The 22,204-nt window shown below is 30.1% G+C and overlaps 1 protein-coding gene across 2 annotated transcripts in view; it reads right to left on the reverse strand.

The window, feature by feature from the left end:
- PolD1 (DNA polymerase delta 1, catalytic subunit) overlaps window positions 1-22,204 on the reverse strand; it is a 156,046-nt gene that overhangs the window by 94,780 nt on the left and 39,062 nt on the right. For both annotated transcript variants that reach the window (XR_015043066.1, XM_085823925.1), the window contains exons 7-8: window positions 3,402-3,568; window positions 822-1,067 (exon numbers count right to left, since the gene is read on the reverse strand). Coding sequence is in view for 1 of the 2 variants with exons in the window: in XM_085823925.1 (XP_085680051.1) it covers window positions 822-1,067; window positions 3,402-3,568 (413 nt within the window). In the remaining variant the exon portion in view is untranslated. The remainder of the gene's footprint in view (window positions 1-821; window positions 1,068-3,401; window positions 3,569-22,204) is intronic.

The raw sequence follows: 22,204 nt of genomic DNA on the forward strand, positions 1-22,204 counted from the left end.
ATCTACAATTCTGCTGTTTCAAAAGTAAAGAAACATGTCCGCCATGTTATTTAAAAATTAGGCTTAACCGCACTTAAACTGCTTTTAAATTGTTGATAATTTATAAATATTGCTTGCAGATTTCCTAAAGGGATAAAAACCTTAACCGGAAGATAAGAACAACATAATTCAATCATTTTTAAAGTAACAAATTCATAATTTACAAACATATAAGAGTAAAGATACTGAGTGGATATATATATAAATATATTTATATATGTTTGGTGTGGCCGATTGCAACCAAAATACGAGGTGCAGATGTACATGTTATAGCAGTCCTACATACAAAATTTCAACGTTCTGAGGCTACTCATTTTTGAGTTATGCGAGATACGTACGTAGGTACGTATGCGAGATATGTACGCATGCACGTACATACGTTCGTACAAACGCCACGAAAAATTCTCTTCAGAATTAATTTTAAAGCAGTTTTATAATTTTTTTGGAGGAAAGGTGTCTTTTATTCTGTCCTTACGCACAGATATCACGCAAAAACATCGTTAAATTGCATTCGAAAGCGGTCAAAGTGGATATTTTCGTTGAAATATGCTGCCTGAAGCTTTTCGCGATTACAATACTTCCTTTTTACTTCGTACACGGAAGTAAAAAAGGAAAATTTTTCTTTGAATTTAACAATGACAAGTGCAGACATAATTGGATATTATTGCTATTCATTTAATTAATAAAATAAATGCAGCAACTGAATTATTTTAAAATTTATAAAAATGGAATTAACTTGATTATTATTTAGAATTAGCTATATGTGTAATTAAGAACATCACCTGCAATAGATCAAACTGCACTCTTCCTTCAATAAAGATAACTTTATTTTCCCGCTTTCCCATCTGTCTGGATTGTAGAATAGAATCCTTCATGATAGTACGGATATTTTTCATCCTTCCAAGAAAAGGAAAAGTTGTGACTTCCAGGTGTTTAGCTCGATTTAATAGATAAGGAAAATCAAAATTTTGTATATTGTATCCTGTTATGATGTCTGGATCAACATCACGAACAAAATCAGCCCAGGACTATACAAAAACAGACAAAAACATTTGTAAGAAAATATAAGAAAATATCTTCTATTGCACATGAAAAATAAAACATAAAGATAAAATAATTAAAGCAAAGAATTTATAAATTTCAATTAAAATTTAATTTGTATGGTTTTTATTTTTCAAAAAAAAAAAAAAAAAGTTGTAAATAAAGAAAACTGATGTATTTAATTTTTATAACTAAGCTTTACGATAAATAAGTCCTAGTTTGACTAAAAAGACTTTTCCTTACAAAAATGTCTCTAAAACTGAAAGGCGTTCTAAAATTGTAATGTGTTTTCTTCATTTAAAATATGCTACATTACCAATGCAACAGATATTTTTTTCAAAAGTGGAAAAAACATAGAGAAACCAGCTAGAAGAAATAGAAGAAACTAATTTTTAAACTTATTCATATTACTATTTCATCTACATCTTATTCATATATAGCACCAATGAGTAACAAATTTAAATGCCTCATTAGTATGCTTAACCTTTTGATTATATATATATATATATTGATAAACAAGTATTTTGTGTATATGCAATGAGATCTGCTTCTGAACAAAAAATCTGCGGATTTTCTTCTCAAACATACTACACAGTTTATATAAAATTTCATAAATGGCATTTCTTTCTATCATAGAAAATTTAGTGTTCTGAAAATGACATTATATAAAGTTTTCCTGCTCCATTCTTAATTACTGCATTTCAATAGACTATTTTTTAAATCAAGAAGGAGTGATCTTTCACTTACAAATATGTCTTAAATAATTCCATACAAAATTACAGTGTTAAACTGCTTGCTGTAAAAGAATTTTACAGAATTAGGGCCCACCTTCCTTTCTACAAACTAGAGTAGACATTTTTTAAAGAATATCACAAAATTTTAGATATAGTTTCGATAGAATTATAGATAGAGATTTTATAGAGATACGCAAAATTATTCTATACAAATTTGTACAGAGAGCTACAAAAATATGTGAGGAATTTTTACAGGTCCCACATGCAGAATCTTAAATAAATTATATAGCATTAATTAACACAGAATTTTACTGAAAATATAACATGCTGTTTATAGAAAATAGAAAACTGGGCCATAATTTTAAAAAACTCTAAACAAATTTTCTCACTTTAATATTCCATAAAAGGTCTCATAGAAACTTTTAATTATTTAAAAGCATTATAAAATCTACAAAACGTTTTTTGGGTAAAGGGATTAAAAAGAATTAATTAAACTTCCTTTCTGAAAGAGAGTTTTGAAATCTTGTCTAAATTTTGAAATGATGATCTACGACAGATGTGATTATTTTCTAGAAAAAATTCTGTTGAAAGAAAGCTAAGAAAAAGCTGTTCACATACAAATGCATTTCTAAACAAAGAAATTATCCTAAGTGCAAAAATTTATAACTGTGCATACTTATTTTTTACACAAATGTAAATATAAGTTAATCAAATTCATAGCTTCAAATCTTTGAACATGATTTATATCACATTGCAAATTAATTAGCTCTATTTATAAATTTCACGTGTGTTATTTATGTTAGTTTCTAGTGACAATAATGTAAACTTAGACTTAAATACCTAAAAGTTTAAAATCTTTGCAACAAATACATAATTGAAATGCATTTGTGGGCTGCAAGTTTGAGACCACAGCTCTACGATATATTTTAGCAAAGCTATTTACACGGATCGGAAGTTTGATTGAGCTATAAGCATTAAGAGGTGTCAGCCACTTGATTGCGAGAAGCTTCAGTGGCTCAAAACAATCAGATTGAAAGTGATAAGTAACCTAACATATCCATTAACAAATAAAATATTATTGCAATTAATAAAACTAAATTTACTGTTATAAAACATTTAGTTATATTTGAACATTTCTATTTTAGAACCCCTAAGACATTTTTTATTTATTTATTTATTTAGCCAGCCTCTGAAATAGTATTTCCATTAATGTATTTTAAAAGAGACTTATTATTTATTTACAAATTTTATTCATGAAGGAACATCAATGTTTTCATCCCAATTCATTTAATTAAAAAAGAGTAATTTAATGAAAATAAATAACACAGTATTTATTGTTGAGCAATTTATAATAGAATCACAATTTAGCAGGTGTTTTATCAACTGGAAGGCATGGACATTTAATCCATTAATAAGCATTGCAACAAAAAATAATTAAAATTAATTTTTAACAAAAGAAAAACTGTTTTGAATCAAAGAAGTTGTATTTGCTTTTACCCAACGCAGTGCACACTTCAACTTATAATCATTTAAAAAATTTAAATAACATTAAAGTACGATTCAGTTTTAAAATTACCAAAAACTTACCTTCAATAAATCTCTCTCACGTTCATATGAAAGAACTTGAGAACCTATGATTGGAGCACAGGAGTTAAGGGTAAAAACATTACGAATAAAAGGATCTTTTTCCCCCTGTCGAATAATCATGTTTGCAATCTGGATAACAGGATCTTTATTAGGCTCTGGAAAAATTCCTAGATAACAAAATACAGAAGGATTATGAATTACTGTTAAAATAAGAGAAAATTATTAAACACAAATAAATTCTTTAAGTGTTGGGAATTTAATAGCAAGAAAATCCAGTTAAACAGAAATCAGACCTGTGAATTACAGAAAACTTATGCCATATATATGTTCCAATCTTGAATGGTATACTTTCTGCGAGCAGCTTACATATCTGCCTCATTATTAATATTTCAGATAAATCACTGAATATGAAGCTATAAACTAACAGAAATAGACAGGTACTTCAGTCTTAGCTGAGTAAATCAATTCCAAGACATTAACTGTGTTGAATGCATTTTTAGGAGCTTCTAAAGCCAGAAAATTGAACTACGTAAATACCTGTCCAAGGTGAATAAATTTTATATAATTTTAAAGCCTTCAAAAAGATACACAAGAGGATATAATCTATAGGAATAATATATGATTAAGGACTAAAAAGATATTGTCATCCAAAGTCATCAAGTTCGTACATTATTAAAATTTAACAATACTCAATGTTAAACTAATATTACAAAGACTGCAGTCAAATCTTTAAAATAGCTTATATTTCTGTAAAACTCAACCTACTGTATCAAAAAATATAGTCAAATAGAGAAAATATTTTTCTTTCAGAATATATAATTTTTATATAAATATATGTGATATTTTATAAAATATTGAATTTTCATTAACATTTATTTTTTAAATGCATAGAAAATCATCGTTGACATATCAATTTTAATAGAGCACATGCAATAAATACTTTGTAAGAATCATATTAAAATATTAAAAAACTGTTTAACATTATCTTAATAGTTATTGTATAATAATATTAATATTATTGTATAACATTATCTTATCATACTAAAAGATTACAAGGATATAGACAACTTGACATTTCTCATGTAATTTAACAACATAAACATTAAAGATAAATAATAATTTAATATCCTCCTTAACCCTTATATTTTTACAACAATTGAAACTTTTGGCATTTAATATCAACTGCTTATTTAATATGTATTAATAGAAAGCAGATATATACAGTACAAATTCCGTAATCTGGAATGATCTATAATTCGGACCTCAAAGAAAGAAACTTTTTTTTGTATGCTTTACGCATGCGCGTTTAATGTATAACAGACGGTATAAGCTAGGCTAAAATTATCTTTACAGATTCTAAGGCATTTCAGTTAATGTTGCAGATTACGCTGTTTCTTAATCTTCTAATTGGATCTGGCTTATTATTTTTTGCAGATTGTTAAAGCAATTTTATAAAAATTAAGCTAGAACTTTCGTTATGTCAAAAAGAGTTTACAATTCTGGAGCTGCCAAAGGATCTACAAAGCGAAAGCATGTTTCGATGTCCATCAAACAAAAAGTGGAATTGCTACAAAAAATGGATAAAGGGGCATCCGTCTCAAAATTATGTGAGGAGTATGACATTGGAAAGTCAACTGTATATGACATAAGAGAAAAAGCAACTTTTTGAATTTTTTGTGGATTCTGACACCCCAATTGCAATGAATAACAGAAAAAGGGTTCGTTATGCTAAAAGTGACGATCATGACAAAGTGATGATTGAATGGGTCGGACAGCGTCGCGAGGGTGTGCCATTTATGGGTTCAATGCTAATGGCTCATGCCAAAATATTTCATGAAGAAATGAACTTAAACATTGAGTGCACTTACATTGAAAGAAATGTTTAATAAAGTAAACAAATAAATATTAAGCTTTTTTTGTAAATTTTGATACCCTTTAGATCATAATTGCTCTTTATTTCATAAATTACGGTTTAATATTTTTAATTGTGTAATTTCTGCATGCCATCTTACTAGATTGAAATTCATGATCCAGATTGAAATTTGGAAAAACCCCTAATCCGGAATCGCCGAAGTCCCCACAAGTCCATATTACGGACTTTGTACTGTATATATATATATAGTCTTATTGAATAAACAAATAATAATAATAATAATAATAATAAATCTCAACTAAACTCTCATAATGTATTTAAATAAAATAAATAAGATTCACATTATCTTCAACCTATAATGCAAAACTCTAGATCATCAAGTTTAACATCACTTGATACATATCATTCAACTGAACCAACGGCTTTCCTTCAATGTTTTAATCCTTCAAGGATTTGCAATACTGATACTAATTCACAAAGCACAATTAATAACACTGATAATATGGATCAAAAAATTCAAAATGCTTATGTTTCACATATATTTCATTACTACAAACTTGAGAATATCTGACAAAAGAGGTCTCTAAGAATTCATATTTAAAAATCAAATATGTTGATTTTATAAAAGATTCAAAACTTGATTCAAAAAACCACATTCGTCTTCACCTTTATATGAAGATAATGAAATAAACAATTCTAATGATATTAGTCATCATATCACTTCCAAGAGATATATGGATTCAGCAACATCATCTATTAGCTGCCAAACAAGAAAATTCTATGACGACGTAGCTCTATCACCAATCAGCTCCAACTATGAAAATGAAAAGGACTCGCATATCTTCACACAATCAAAGAATTTTAACATCAAATCAAAGAACTCCTCGGCAACAAAATTATATCCAGGATGCATACAATTTTTCACCTATAATTTACAATAATATGCCGAATATATCACCAAATAAAGAATCTGATATTTATTGTCAAAATACCAGTAATGCATATAAGACTCTTATATCTCATGATCAAATACAAAATGAAGGATCCAGATCATATGAAGAAGTAGCCAAAATAAATAAAGTTCCAACTAAAAGACAGTCACCAGCACGTCTTATTATCCCAAAGGCTTAAATGACGAATCGTGAATTAGAAGATAATTTAGAAAATACAATCCAGTTTCTAAAGTTGATGAAAAAATAAAAAAAAAATTCATATATCCGAAAAGGTGGTATCGCGGTTTCATGCAATAACAAAGAAGAAATACTCAAGATTAACTCCATAATAGAAAACAATGAAAAAATCAATAATATAGTTTTTCTCAATATACAGTTCAAAAGTCGTTAATCCGGACTTTGGCGATTCCGGATTATAGATCATCAGTTTAAATATGGTAAGATGGCATGCAGAAATTATAAAACTAAAAATATGAAACTGTAATTTATGAAATAAAGAACAATTATGATCTAAAGGGTATCAAAATTTACAAAAAAAAAAGCTTAATATTTATTTGTTTACTTTATTAAACATTTCTTTCAATGTAAGTTGTTTAAGTTGCTTCGTTTTTTATGTGATAATACATTCTCTTTAATTCTATAAACAGACATAATTTCTTGTTCAGTTACAAAGTTCCGCCGATCAAGTCCTATAATTACTGTATTGAGCATACCGACTAATTTGTCAATCAAAATTTTTTCGTTTTCGATAACCTCTGTCACTTCTTCGCTATCGGAAGCGAATTATAATGACGAGGAATTTGATTTAAATCATATCAAAGACGGAGTACATCGACATGAAATACTACATTTAGTAAAGAATTATAAGCCAAATAAAATAAAAACATCTGCCCTGAAGATAAGGATAGTGCTGACAGATCAACTTCCAATTCATTGCGCCCGCCACGTTAAAGATAAACAAACGTTACAGTTTAGATAAACAAAGGATATGCCTTTATCCATTTTTTGCAGCAATTCCACTTTTTGTTTAATAGACTTCGAAACATACTTTCGCTTTGTAGATCCTTTACATATTAGTAAATATATATCAGAAATTCTATTTGACATAATCGAAAGTTCAAGCTTACTTTTATAAAATTGCTCTAACAGTCTACAAAAAATAATAAGCCAAATCTAATTCGAAGATTTAGGAGCAACGCAATCTGCAACATTAACTGAATTAGATAATTTTAGCTTATCTTATACTGCCCGTTGTACATTAAATGTGCATTTGTAAACGTATTTTGCGCACACGCACAGGCATATTCGCAGCCGTAAAGGTCTTCAACGTCAACGCGACGCATGCGCAGAAAGTTTGTAGCTTTGAGGTCTGGATTATAGATCATTCCGGATTATGGGTGTCCGAATTAACGATTTTTGACTGTACCATCCAAAAGAAAACCTAAATGCACAATAAACAATTTACCTAACAATACTGGACCAGAATATGTCACTGAAGTAATTAAACAAGCAACTAATTTGGAAGAGAACGAATTAAAATCAGCTTTTAAAATAAATGACAAAAGAAACAATGGAATAAAATGGGTAATTGAATGCTTTCCTCTAGCCTTCAAAATACTACTGAAACAAAATATTATCAACTAGGCCAGGAGAAGTCACAAAACCGTATAATTTTTTGGTTTACGTTGATGTTTCATATGTTAAGACTTTACCCACTCAGTTTGTGCTTTCTGTGGTGACATTCACAATATCAGAGAATGGCAAGCAGAAAATCCATCATGTATAAACTGCAAACTCCATAATGACGCTAATAATACTGACCCTAATACACATCACCCTGCTTACGCATCAAACTATCCAATATATCAAAAGGAAGTGACCAAAATAATCACAAGAACTGAATATGACATCTTAGATTAAATTCATCCTTACAACTAACAAGTTAAAATCACTTCATCTTAATTCACAAAAATAATATAATTAAAATGTCAACAACCCTATTTAAATGTATATATTTATATACACTGAGAGCAAGTGCTTCACAAGAAAGCAACACAAAAATATTAGGAAGACTACTACAATACTGATATAAATACATTTATGCTACAAAATAAACTGATGAAATCTATCACATGAGCTAAAACTAAATTATAACTTGTCATACAAACCTACTATACTAACTTATTAAGTATTGTACTTTACGCTATCAAGTGAAAGCATTTACATTAAACAAAATGTGATCTATACACTTAAAGAATTCGACACAAACTTATCATTTGAAATGACAACATCTCAAATAAAAGAAACGGAATCATATAATAAACTTTACATCAAGAAACTATTATGAAATACAGTACAATGTCTTTAATCCGGACTCATCGGGACTTCCGCGATTCTGTATTATAGATAATCAATTTAAATTTGGTAAGATGGCATGCAGAAATTATAAAATTAAAAATATGAAGCCGTAATTTATGAAATAAAGAGCAATTATGATCTAAAGGGTATCAAAAGTTACCCCCCCCCCCAAAAAAAACTGAATGTTTATTTGTTTACTTTATTAAACATTTCTTTCAACACGTGCATGCGTAAAGCACACATTACGCATAGTCGAAATTAGAAAATTGCAACCAGAAAACTATTTGATGTGTATTCGTGATATTTACAATGATGAGGAATTTGATTTCAATCATATCAAAGACGGAGTACATCGAGATGAAATACTACATTTAGTGAGGAATTAAGCCGAATAAAATAAAAACATCTGCCTTGAAGATGAGAATTGTGCTGACAGATCAACTTCTAGTTCACTGCGCGCCGCGGCGTCCCCCCCCCATAGAGCAGCATGAAATTGATAAACAGATTTCGGAATGGTCAGAGAAACAAAGGATATGCCTTTATCCATTTTTTGTAGCAATTCCACTTTTTGTTTGATGGACATCGAAACATGCTTCCGCTTTGTAGATCCTTTGGCAGCTCCAGAATCGGAAACTCTTTTTGACATAATCGAAAGTTCAAGCTTACTTTTTATAAAATTTCTCTAACAGTCTGCAGAAAATAATAAGGCAGATCCAATTAGAATATTAAGGAACAACACAATCTTCAACATTAACTGAAATGCCTTAGAATCTGTACAGGTAATTTTAGCCTAGCTTATACCGTCCTCTATACATTAAACGCGCATGCGTAAACATATTATGTGCATGCGCAGAAAGTTTGTAGCTTTGAGGTCCGGATTATAGATCATTCTGGATTATGGACATCCGGATTAAAGACTTTGTACTGTATTATAATTATGGCTGTTGGTCTACTATTATTATATCTATCAGAACTATTATAATGATATCTAATGGTTACGATACCAACCAAAATGTCAATGTACTATTATAAACTATTATATATATTAACTTTAAAAATTATACATGATCATGTCATTGTCTATTAATCTGTTGATTATGATACTAATAATAATGACAATGAACTATTGCAAATTCTAACTATTAATCTAGAGCCTTACGAATTTAATAATCCTGCTGAATAGACATAAACTACAGCAACTACTAACAATAGGGAACTGTTTACCTAATTATGGAATTATTTATTATTAACTATTAAGAACTATTACAAACACTAATTTATAAGAACTAAATGTCAATTAACTATTATAATTATTTTTGTTGTTTATAACACCTATAATTTTGTTAATAAACTATTATGAACTACTAAGAATTATTTACCAATATCCTATAAATATACTCTTATGATCTATATACATATTATATATGAACTATATAGCAATGAACTATTTGTGAACTGTATGCCAATGTATTCCTTTGAACTTCTATGAAGTATTACAATTATAAACTATTAGGAACTATTAGGATTAATGAACTATTTATCATTGATCTATTGAATATATAAACAGTGTTATATTTGAATATATACAGTACAAAGTCCAAAATCCAGACTCGTAGGGAATTCAGCGATTCCGGATTTTTCCAGATATTAGATCATCAGTTTAAATCTAGTAAGATGGCATGTAGAAATTATAAAATTAAAAATATGAAATCATGATTTATGATCTAATGGTATTAAAATTTCCAAACAAAGCTTAATATTTATTTGTTTACCTTATTAAATATTTCTTTCAATGTAAGTTGTTTTAAGTTGCTTTTTTTCTTGTGCTAATACTTTCTCTTTAATTCTGTAGACAGACATAATCACTTGTTCATTTACACTGTTGAAGTCCTGTAACTGCTGTTTTGAGAATTCCGACTAACTTGTCAATCAAAATTTTCTCGTTTTCAGCAACTTTTCAGTCACTTTCTTCACTATTGGTAGCAGTATTTTCTGGATCTAGAGCCATACTACAGATTTCACCATTCATTAATTGATTGATGATTGAGAAGCATTGTCATCACAATGAAAAACTTCTTTTATATCATGTTCATTTATTACCGCTTCTCCACATTTTTTTACAAAATCTGTTAAATGGGAAATTTCACCTTTGTTTTGTGATATCCAAAAACCTTTAAAATTAGTGGCTATCATCATCACATTTAGCTATCCTTCACTGTACATATTTGGCTATGCATGAGCTTGGCGACTAATGACAAATTGTTGCGTTAAATTTTATCTTGCTTCTATCGCGCACAGAGACAATTAAGCCTGAATTGTATTAGTTTAGTTATTTATTATACTTATGTCTATTTCTTGCACATGCTTAAGGCTTATCAGAGTTCTGACTAAATAAATTCTCACATATACTTAAGTCTTATTGAGGGCAGGCACTAGATATCTTACCCCCTGATACAGTTTCTGTGAGTCCTAAATTCCAAGACTTAGTGCAGCCATACGAACCCTGGTGCTGGTTCTGAGTTTATGAGAATAACAAATCAGTTATTCTTAACTCAAATAGCCTTAAATATAATCTTTGGGTTTATGAGTATCATCAACAAAATCTATTTTTAGCATATGGAAAGAAATTTTTGGTAAATTTTTCCTCGTCAACATTTTTCAGCGCATTTAACTTAAATCTGTAATCATCGCCAAGCGTAATGTCAACATAAAAAGTTAACATACTCCTTTATTTTTCAATTACCAACATAAAAAAATTGTTTAGGCATCACTATATGAGTCATTACTCATGTATAATAAATAATGATTCGCCAGGTTGGCGTCAGATCAACGATGTAGCTATGTGGAATGTTTCGGTTTGAGACGTATGCCAAGCAGATATGCACAACGGAACCAAATTACTGATCGTACAAATTTATGCTAAAATGATTGTTTCTTCAATAACAAGGTATTTTATTTAGTGTCGAAGCGAAATTAAGAATTGTGACTCTCCAGATGTTTTATTATGCACGGTGGGGGGAATCAAATGCGCATACGTAAAGCCTACGAGAGAAACATTGGTGGTGGTTTTGAGGTCCAAATTTTAGATCATTTCGGATAATGAACATTTAGATTTCGGACTCTGTACTGTATATTGAATTACTATACTAATGTAAACTGAATTAGTGAAACACTAAATTGTACTATTCATTTAAATATTGTACTAATTAATTTAAATTTTCAAAACAATACCATCTATTGATAAATAGTCAAAATTGTATTGTATTAATTGCATCAATTGTATTAAACCATGTATTGCTACCACCAAGACCAAACTGTACAAGTCAAACCTGGATATGTATCCAAAGCATGTAAGTGCTATGGCACCGCCTATGAAATGTAATGTACATTTTTGTATATATTTTCAAAATTTTAATAAATGTCTGCCGGGGTTCACGGGACTGTCAATGTGAATTGAAACAAATGCTTTGTGCCACGACAGCTCGGACAACCCTGTGATCTTTTGGGCTTTCTATAGCTCGAAGTGTGGTGGGTTTATATCTACATTACTTAGAGTAAACATTGGGTATCCCATACATTTCTAACAGATCAGACCAGTTTTAGCTGAGTGTAAAACGATTTAGCAATGCTAAGAAATAAACAGAATAATGAAGTGCTAGACATAGTTCATTTTCAATATATATATATTTATAGAAATCATAGCTGCTAGTCTTGAAATTTTAAAAACTTCCAGAAAACTGGAGGTTTTCAATCTGCACAGTGATACCATTTCAAACGAACTGCAAACTGACTTTAATATAATTTTGATGTAAAATACATAGGCATTTAATTAGACATTCTAAACTTTCTGATTTTTTAGCTTTTTAATTTTTTTTACTTTTATACCGAGAAAATCTGAAATAGTGAAGGAATGCTTTTATTTAGCAAAATACTTGATAAAGATGAAAATAAAATTAATATTTAAAATACATAATATTTATGCAGATAAACTTAGTAATGTACCATGTACCATGTATTGAAATAAACAGAATTAAATACAGTCAAAAGTCGTTAATCCGGACTCGTCGGGACTTCGGCGATTCCGGATTATAGATCATCAGTTTAAATCTGGTAAGATGGCATGCAGAAATTACAAAATTAAAAATATGAAACCGTAATTTATGAAATGAAGAACAATTATGATCTAAGGGATATCAAAATTTACAAAAAGAACTTTATTTGTTTACTTTATTAAACATTTCTTTAAATATAAGTTGTTTAAGTTGCTTCGTTTTATGTGATAATACTTTCTCTTTAATTCTATTAAACAGACATAATTTCTTGTTTAGTTACAAAGTTCCGCTGTTGAAGTCCTATAATTGCTCTGTCGAAAATACCGACTAATTTGTCAATCGAAATTTTTTCGTTTTCAATAACCTCTGGGTCACTTTCTTCACTATCGGAAGCGAATTATAATGACAAGGAACTTGATTTAAATCATATCAAAGACAGAGTACATCGCGATGAAATACTACATTTAGTAAGGAATTATAAGCTAAATAAAATAAAAACATCTGCTCTGAAGATAAGGATAGTGCTGACAGATCAACTTCCAATTCATTGTGCGCCGCAGCGTGAAATTGATAAACAGATTTTGGATTTCAAAACATACTTTTGCTTTGTAGATCTTTTACTCGGAAATTCTATTTGACATAATCGAAAGTTCAAGATTACTTTTATAAAATTGCTCTAACAGTCTGGAAAAAATAATAAGCCGGATCCAATTCGAAGATTAAGGAACAACGCAATCTGCAACATTAACTGAATTAGATAATTTTAGCTTAGCTTATACCGTCCGTTACACATTAAACGCGCATGTGCACACACATATTCGCAGCCGTAAAGGTCTTATGCGCACTCGTAAACGCATATGCGCATGCGTGAGCGCGACGCATGCGCAAAAAGTTTGTATCTTTGAGGTCCGGATTATGGGTGTCCGAATTAACAACTTTTGACTGTACAATATACAATGATTAAACCATTGCTTGAATCTTCAAGACAATTCAGATCAAATAGCATTTAATACGAACCCTCCTATTTATTGTATTTTTAATGACAATGCGAGATTTAATGAATTGTGTGGTGTTCTGATTTCACAAGTCAATAAATCTCAAGTAGTATTGGTATTTTCATGAAAGCGGTCATTAAATTTGAACTTTAAATTGGCTAGAAGACTGTTAATGAAATGATAGATCTGAGCTTCAAGTTAAATAAACAGATTGTAACACCCCAGTAATAAGAATGGCAGAAGGATTCGGGTCAACTTTATCTGAAATTTATTTAGACAAAATTAACGGGATTTCTCTGCATCACCAACGAATTTTTTTAGATTAAAGCAATGCATTTTATATGCCCAATCAAAATTTTATTAAAATGTTTTGGTACTTTTCTGTTTCACCGGAGCACATGTCGCCAAGCGGACTTTATTGGCAACAACACATAGTATAAACATAAAAAATTTTAACAAATGTTAGTTCTAAGATTTTTTTATTCTGAAGGCTTAAACAATTTAATATCGTTTAAAATTTTGTAAAAAGCCAATAATAAAGGCAAAAAATTTGTAAAAAGACATTAATTTAAGAATTTACTTAGCTTTCATGGTTCAACGTCCTGATTCACCGGTTCATGCCACATGACCGCAAGTGATCTCATCTCACGTAAACTATGCTAAAAAAATCTAATTCACTCAATTATCTACATTAATTTCAATCTTAATTTGGAATATAAGTTTAAATGCAAGAATTATTTCAATTCATACAAATAGCTTAATCAGAAATTATGTAAAACCGCAGTGCTTCACTTCGCTAGTGCATTCTCATTAGAATTTATGAATTTAACCCTTTGACTTTTCTATATTTTTGTTTTCGGGTGAGCAGTGTGACTGCATCCCAATTGACTTAATTACCGCGAATGGCGAATGGCCTTAGGCCACAAAATTGAACTATCTGGTAAAAATTCTATGTAATTGTATACTCGTATTGAAAGAAACAATCAATCTGATAAGAAATGGCTGCAAATTGTTTTGAAAATGAAGAATAAAAGGTTACCAGAGAGGATATTCTGTTTGGCAATGGTTGTACCGTTATTGGCGACTTTATCGTCTGTGCCGGCAAAATGGAAAAGTACCATATTTATTAACAACTTTTCACTGAAATTATTCATTTCACTGTTCGTTACATTTAAAACTCTAATCCCACACTTTTTCTTGCTCTTTAAAGCTAGAACAGAATTCACAAGCATTCTCAGTTTTTCAGCAACCTCAAATGTGATATCTAAACATAGGAATCATGTGACTATTTACTATTAACCTTCTATTTTCATATCTGTTTTTAAGGGCAGTAAATAAAGACTCAAAGTTATCATCTATACTTTCAATTCGTTTAGCATTTCCAACCAAAGCTGAATGTAAATAAAATAATTATCAGATAAATATTCATTAGAAATAATTATACATTACCCAACTTTGAAAATGCAACACCATGAAGGAGTGGCCAGAAGTGATAAAACTTGGCAAACAGAGAGAGACAGCAAGGAACAATAAGTGATGTAAAAAGTGAGTGAGTAGTTTGTAAATGAGGCGTATAAGGTTACGAGCGAGGATATTCCATTTGGCATTAGTTGTACCATTATTGGCTACTTCATTGCCTGCGCCGGCAAAACGGAAAAGTACCGAAAGTTTCACTTGAGCAAAGAATTAACATTTTTAAAATTAAACATTTTGATGCCCTTCATAGTTTCTTTCGGTCACAGAACTTTTATGGATTATTTTTTGTACTGCTTACTAAATTTCATTTTAATGAATTAACCCTGGCTGCTCATCCCACAATTTCCACGGGCAACTCAAATATAGCAAAAATCTGCTCATCCTGCGGGACATGTGTTTTTCTTCCTTTATTGAGGAGCGTATCCTGTTTTTCCCCCATTTAACTATCACTGAAATAAATTATATACAATATTAGATGTTTACTTTACGTTTTGGCCAACAGATATTGTTAGCTGTCCACTAAATTGTGGCACTTGAAAGCACGTGGTATAACTGCTCAAACTTTACTTTTTGTCGCATTTTTCTTACAGAAATGGCTGCTAGAAAATGTTCAGCGATTATCTTGATTATTTAATTAAATTATTGAATTATTAATTAATATTAAACTGCATTTCTAAGGTATTTTTCCCTCAGCGCTTCATATTTTCTTAAATTTTATACATTTTACTTTTTTAATATTATGCAATAAATAGAAATTAACTGAAATTCGACTGAAATTTATTTAAAAAAATTATTATTATTATTATTATTTTCTGATAACATCTGAAATTGTTTTTTTTCTAGCAACTTAGTTTCTCATGATAAAAATCTATATAAAAGATATTGTCTAGAAAGGAAAAAGTGCATTTTCCAATTCTCCAATATATATATATAGATTTAAAATATAAAGGAAAAATACACAATTTTTGAAGCGATTTCAGTCCACAAATTGAGCAGTCAGAGGGTTACTATACATATAAATTTCATATACAGATTTATAATGAATAGAACAAAGATATTTAAGATATACTGCTTGAAAAAATTCTAATTGAATTTGTGTTTAACTTTACTTCTATCTAGAACTGAGAGTATCCTAACACTTTGGAAGCCACTTATTATGTTCATGTCAGTAATTAGGCGAAAAAAATTAAGATTTGCCATAAAATAATTTTTTGAAATATTATGATAAACTGTAAATACAAAAATCTAATGTATTAATTAGATTTTAAAATCTTTTGGTGTAATACTTATGGATTTACAAATGTTATTATTTTATACCCCCCAAAAATATATATATATATAACTTTAAATACAAAAATATCTGCTCTCTCCAAAGGTCAACAACTAAGCAAAAGCCTATAATGGATTGACAGAAAACATTTGTGCCATTGAGCCTTGAAGTCTCACAAAGTCCATGCATCATGGCAACAGACAAGTAAGCAAAATGATAGTGTGTGTCACAAACTACCTGCAGTTCAAGTCTTACAAATCTGACAAAGCACGCGCACTGCCGGAAATTCAAATGGATGAAATTTAGCATAGATAATTTCATATGCAGACTAACGTTCTATGACGAAGACACATTTTATTTACGTGGCAAACGGAACAAATATAATATGATATTTATTCACAGAAAACCTGCTATAAGGTATTTCTCCCACCTTCTTAGCATGCCTTCGTAGTGTAGTGGTCAGAACACTCGGCGCGTATTCGAGAGGTCCGTGGTTCGAGTCCTGTCGAGGGCATTGATCATTTATCATGTCTCTTGCTTTGAAATAACCTAATGTCTCTACACTGCTAGTTACATAGGGAATATGTAATTCTCTGAATTCTTACAATGTAATTCTCTGAATATAAACATCAGATCTTTTCTCAGTTTATTTGTTTCAGTATACAAATCAATGGTCCTAGTACTCTCTGTTTCATCTCTTAATTTTTTAATGTTTCAGCATGCTGTTAATATTCTTTCAAGAACAATTTTTATAATAACATTGTGTATGGTGTACTGAGACATATAAAATGAATCTTTTAAACTACTGCTTCTAAAACTTTTTTCATAACAAATTAAATCTTTGTGTAACATTTGACACTTCTAGTTAAGAGCTTAATAAATTTCTCTTCGATTTCATTCTTCTTATACAGATGATTAATCTCACTGAGGTTAATTAAAAGTAGCCTCTGATTTCAAAATTCAATGTTAAGTATTTGCAAAACTACGTTTCTACGGTTAAGTGATATGTGAGAAATTAGTAATTAAATTTCCCAATTACTTTTTTTTTTTTTTTTTTTTTTTAAATATAAAATTGTGGATAGCCAAAAACATTTTAACTGAATCATTTTTCACACTAGTCTTCCATATGTTAGACTTTTTAATAAAACTTTCCCCAGGTAAGGGCTTCTTGATGAATCAGGCAGTATCTAAAAGTTCCATGTTCATGACCAGCAACTTCATCAAATTTTTTAAAAACAGTATTCCCCCCCCCCAATCATCACTTTTGAAAATGTAGTTCTTCAATTCTAAATCTTCAGTTTAAAAAAATTAATAAACTTTACTATATATATCTTCTCCTCTTATTCTTCCAAATAACTGCAAAATTACAATTATTCATTGATGTTTTCCTGATAAATGTATTTGAAATACACTAACAGCTGAACTACCTTTGAAATATCATACTTTGAAGTATATCTGCCATTTTAAAATGCTGCAGGGAATACAAGATCTTCTCTGATGGTGCATGGCCTTTTATTTTCAGCAATCAGATATGAAACTTCACTACGTGAGTAAATATTTTTCAATAACAGTGATAAATTTCTCAAAATACTGTTTTCCTTTATTTCAAGTTTATTTGAAGCTTTTGATTGATTTCGTTTATTTGCAAAACATTCGAAATATTCTTTTTGTTTATTGACGTAGGAAGGATGACTAGATTCAAGATGTCTTTTTAATTTTGATGGTTTCGTGCTCACGAGCTAAAATAGCTTTTCAAATTAAACAAAGAAGTTGCTCATTACCTCAATGATTGTTGAAAGTAAAATCGAAATGAGAGAGTGTCTCCTCATATTTTCTTTTTCGAATCTTAGATGTCTCTTTCTAACTTCTAGAACCTGCATGAAGTGACTTTGTGACATTGCCTTCCACATCATTACCTTTGTAACTCAAGTTTAACCACTTATTCATGAGTAAAAGTATTTTTATCCTTAAACAAAAATAAAATAACATCTCATAATAATTATTGAAATAAATACGAACTTTAGACGATCAAAACAAAATGCAGCATTGTATTGTGATGAAACAGATACAACTGTCTGTACTGGAAAGCGCCATCACTAAACTAGTCACAGCAAAGCTGACTTTATTCTCAGTACATGTGTGTAGCATATTTTGCTTAAATAACTTAAATGATGAAACCGCAAAGTGACACATGAATTTTGATGCTCTTAGTGACATACTTCAATATATAAATATAATATACAACTTATGATTTTATAACTACGCTATACAAAAAATGTAGCGTAATAAATTAATAATGAAGACTAATGTTTCTCTAAATACATATATTTGAATTAAATTTCCATGATCCCATTTAGGATTGTGACCGACAGTTTAAGAAACATTGTTTTAAACTGTCAATTTTCAGTTTCTGTATTAATAAAAACATCCTTTTCTATATATGCAGGCCCATTAGATTAGAACCATTTTTAGATACAGGGCAAGATTATAACCACTTTTGTAACTTTCAATGCTTATATATGACATGTTTTTATTTAACACAGTTAAGGTGTTTAAGTACACTATCCTCTATTTAGCACAGTTTTATTCAAGAATCATATGTTAGAATAGCCATGAAATACATATTTAACAAGTTAGAAAGTTTGCTTAACTCAAATAGAACATAAATCGAAATTAACAGAGTCTTCACAAACATTTAAATAGAAACGAAAAAAAAAAAAAAAAGAGAGAGAGAGAGAAGTTGCAACAGACTCATTTATAAGTTTTAAATATCTTCGGGCTTACCTATTAGGCAATAATATCAAGAGTATATCCCCCCCCCCAAAAAAAAAGAAGAGGCTAACATGGCTGAAAAAGAATAACCCTTAAGTACAAGTGTAGGTACAAATTCTTTTTTAAAACTACTGCATCAAAACATAGGTAGAATCCTCTTGCACCAATACAGTCAAAAGTCGTTAATCCGGACACCCATAATCCGGAATGATCTATAATCCGGACCTCAAAGCTACAAACTTTCTGCACATGCGTCAACACATAATGCGTTCACGCATACGCATAGGCGTTTACACATGCATGTAATACCTTTACGCATGTGCATTTAATGAATAGCGAACGGTATAAGCTAAGCTAAAATTATCTAATGATGCAAAAGCAAAGTTTAAAGTTATAAAACATTTAGCAGAAATAGCAATAGAAGCTCACTAAGGTTATATACCGTGCAGACATTGAAGACAAAAGTTTTAAACTTAACCAATTTATTAACAATATATATAAAAATAAAAACACAATGAATAAATTTAATCAATATCAGAAACTTAAAGAGTGTAACATAATCATTATCAAAAATTACACTTAGTTGATCATTCATTGACCCCAAGGGTTTTTCCATAAAGAATATTACACTATTAATGATATAGTAAATATATTATCTGATCTTTAAATACTGGCATTCAATACGCGAAAAACATATCACAGAACAGAAACTATGCGGTTAATATGAAATTCACTTCACTATAAATAAGTCCATGCTTTTTGGTTAAGAAGGCACCTGAAAAATTAAACTAAACCTGGAGTGCACTTGCACTCGCTAAAGCCGCTCACTGTAGTACACACGAGAGATCACAGCTTGGAAAACATCGCCGCTAGTCCTGGAAAAACACTTGTATTGAAGATGCCGCCTTCATGATAACAGGATGCCGTCCACAGCAGTTGCTCACCAGAAATCACAGTTTGGAATCTATTGCCGCCGAACTGTAGAAACAGGATGCCGCCCACAGCAGTCGCTCACATCGTAGCCGCCTTGCAGAATCCAGAAACCATCCTCTCGGAATGGAACCATGGTACTTATCGCTGGATGGCACGCATCGCAATATCATCTTCCAATGAGGGCTGGAAACAGCACACCAAGGAGCAATGAAACTGGAACCAGAAGGAATGAGCCAGAGTGACACGAGATACTTATACCTGAAGTAGACATGACGTAATCTCACGGCAACCAATCAGCTATCGGCATGACTCAAGCTTTCCAGATGACGTAAGATTAAGTTTCGTTTTCGCATCTTAATTAGGCTGGAACAGTTCGTTCTTAATACAAACAGTGGCAGTGAAAAACAAAGTAGAAGTAATTGCTATATTCCTTTAAAATAAAAACTAAACCTTAAGTAAAAGTTAGAATTATTTCAAGGAGGAGAGATGATGCAGAAAAAGGGTTACAATAGGTCATATTTTCCAACATCTAATTATCTATTTCAGTTAATGTTGCAGATTGCGTCGTTCCTTCAAATTGGATCCGGCTTATTATGTTTTGCAGACTGTTAGAGCAATTTTATAAAAAGTAAGCTTGAACTTTCGATTATGTCAAAAAGAGTTTCCGATTCTGGAACTGCCAAAGGATCTACAAAGCGAAAGCATGTTTCGATGTCCATCAAACAAAAAGTGGAATTGCTGCAAAAAATGGATAATCTAATCTAATCTAAGAAAAAAAGCCGTACCGCCAAAATTGGCACAAAAAATGGATAAAGGCATATCCTTTGTTTCTCTAACCATTCCGAAATCTATTTAACAATTTCATGCTGCTCTATGGGGGGGAAGGGGGAACGTTGCAACGCGCAATGAACTGGAAGTTGATCTGTCAGCACTATCTTCATCTTCAGGGCAGATGTTTTTATTTTATTCGGCTTATACTTCCTCACTAAATGTAGTGTTTCATCTCGATGTACTCCGATATAATTTAAATCAATTTCCTCGCCATTATAAATATCACGAATACTCATCAAATAGTTTTCTGGTTGCAATTTTCTAATTTCAACTATGCGTAATGTATGCTTTACGCATGCGCGCATTAAAAGAAATGTTTAATAAAGTAAACAAATAAATATTAAGCTTTTTTTTGGTAAATTTTGATACCCTTTAGATCATAATTGCTCTTTATTTCATAAATTACGGTTTCATATTTTTAATTTTATAATTTCTGCATGCCATCTTACTAGATTTAAACTGATGATCTATAATCTGGAAAAACCAATAATCCGGAATCGCCGAAGTCCCGACGAGTCCGGATGAAAGACTTTTGACTGTATATTGTTTGGTGCTCATTTATTTTTGACACTGTTGAGTTTCATTATGCAAAAATGACACTAATTTATTAACAATATCCAGTAAAAAAAAAGAAAAATAAAAGAAATATATTCATTAACAAAAAAAAAAAAAAAAAAGGTATACATTCAAAATTAGGAAATTGAATTAATCCTTTTTTTTCCCTGTTCTTCAAAAAAATTTTAAGAAAAAACCTTTTTGTAAAACATGACTACATGTTAATACCTTGCAGACATCTTTCATTTTGTCACATTTTTCTGAAACTTTCTCTGTAGAAGCAAACTTTTTAAGGGAGGGGGAAAACGGAAAAGAAAAGTGTCAAGTAAATTTTACACAGAAAACAGAAAACCGATATATGTTTGAATACTCTGATATAACTGAATGTGAAAAATACTTAACATGAAAATTTCTAAAAGTCAAATAAGAAAAGAAGAAAACAAAAGAAGACAAATCAAATTAAAAAATTATTACAGTAGCTTTTTTTTTTTTTTTTTTTTTTTTAAGAAGTGTTTCAGAAACTGTGCTTCACATTTATTATTTTGTTTATTTTCCGATTCAAACATTTCTATGTCACCAGAAAGCAATGTCACTTTAAAATTTGATGGGAGAAATTAAAAATATTTAAATTTGATATTATTTCTTAAATATTATTAATAAAGACTATAATTACTTTAATAATAATGTAGCGACAACTGTTCCATTCAATCGAGCACATCATGACTCGGTAAGACG

This window comes from Stegodyphus dumicola, chromosome 9, assembly GCF_044657685.1.
Source record: "Stegodyphus dumicola isolate Sdum_Otavi_A_Nest chromosome 9, ASM4465768v1".
Lineage (NCBI taxonomy): Eukaryota > Metazoa > Arthropoda > Arachnida > Araneae > Eresidae > Stegodyphus > Stegodyphus dumicola.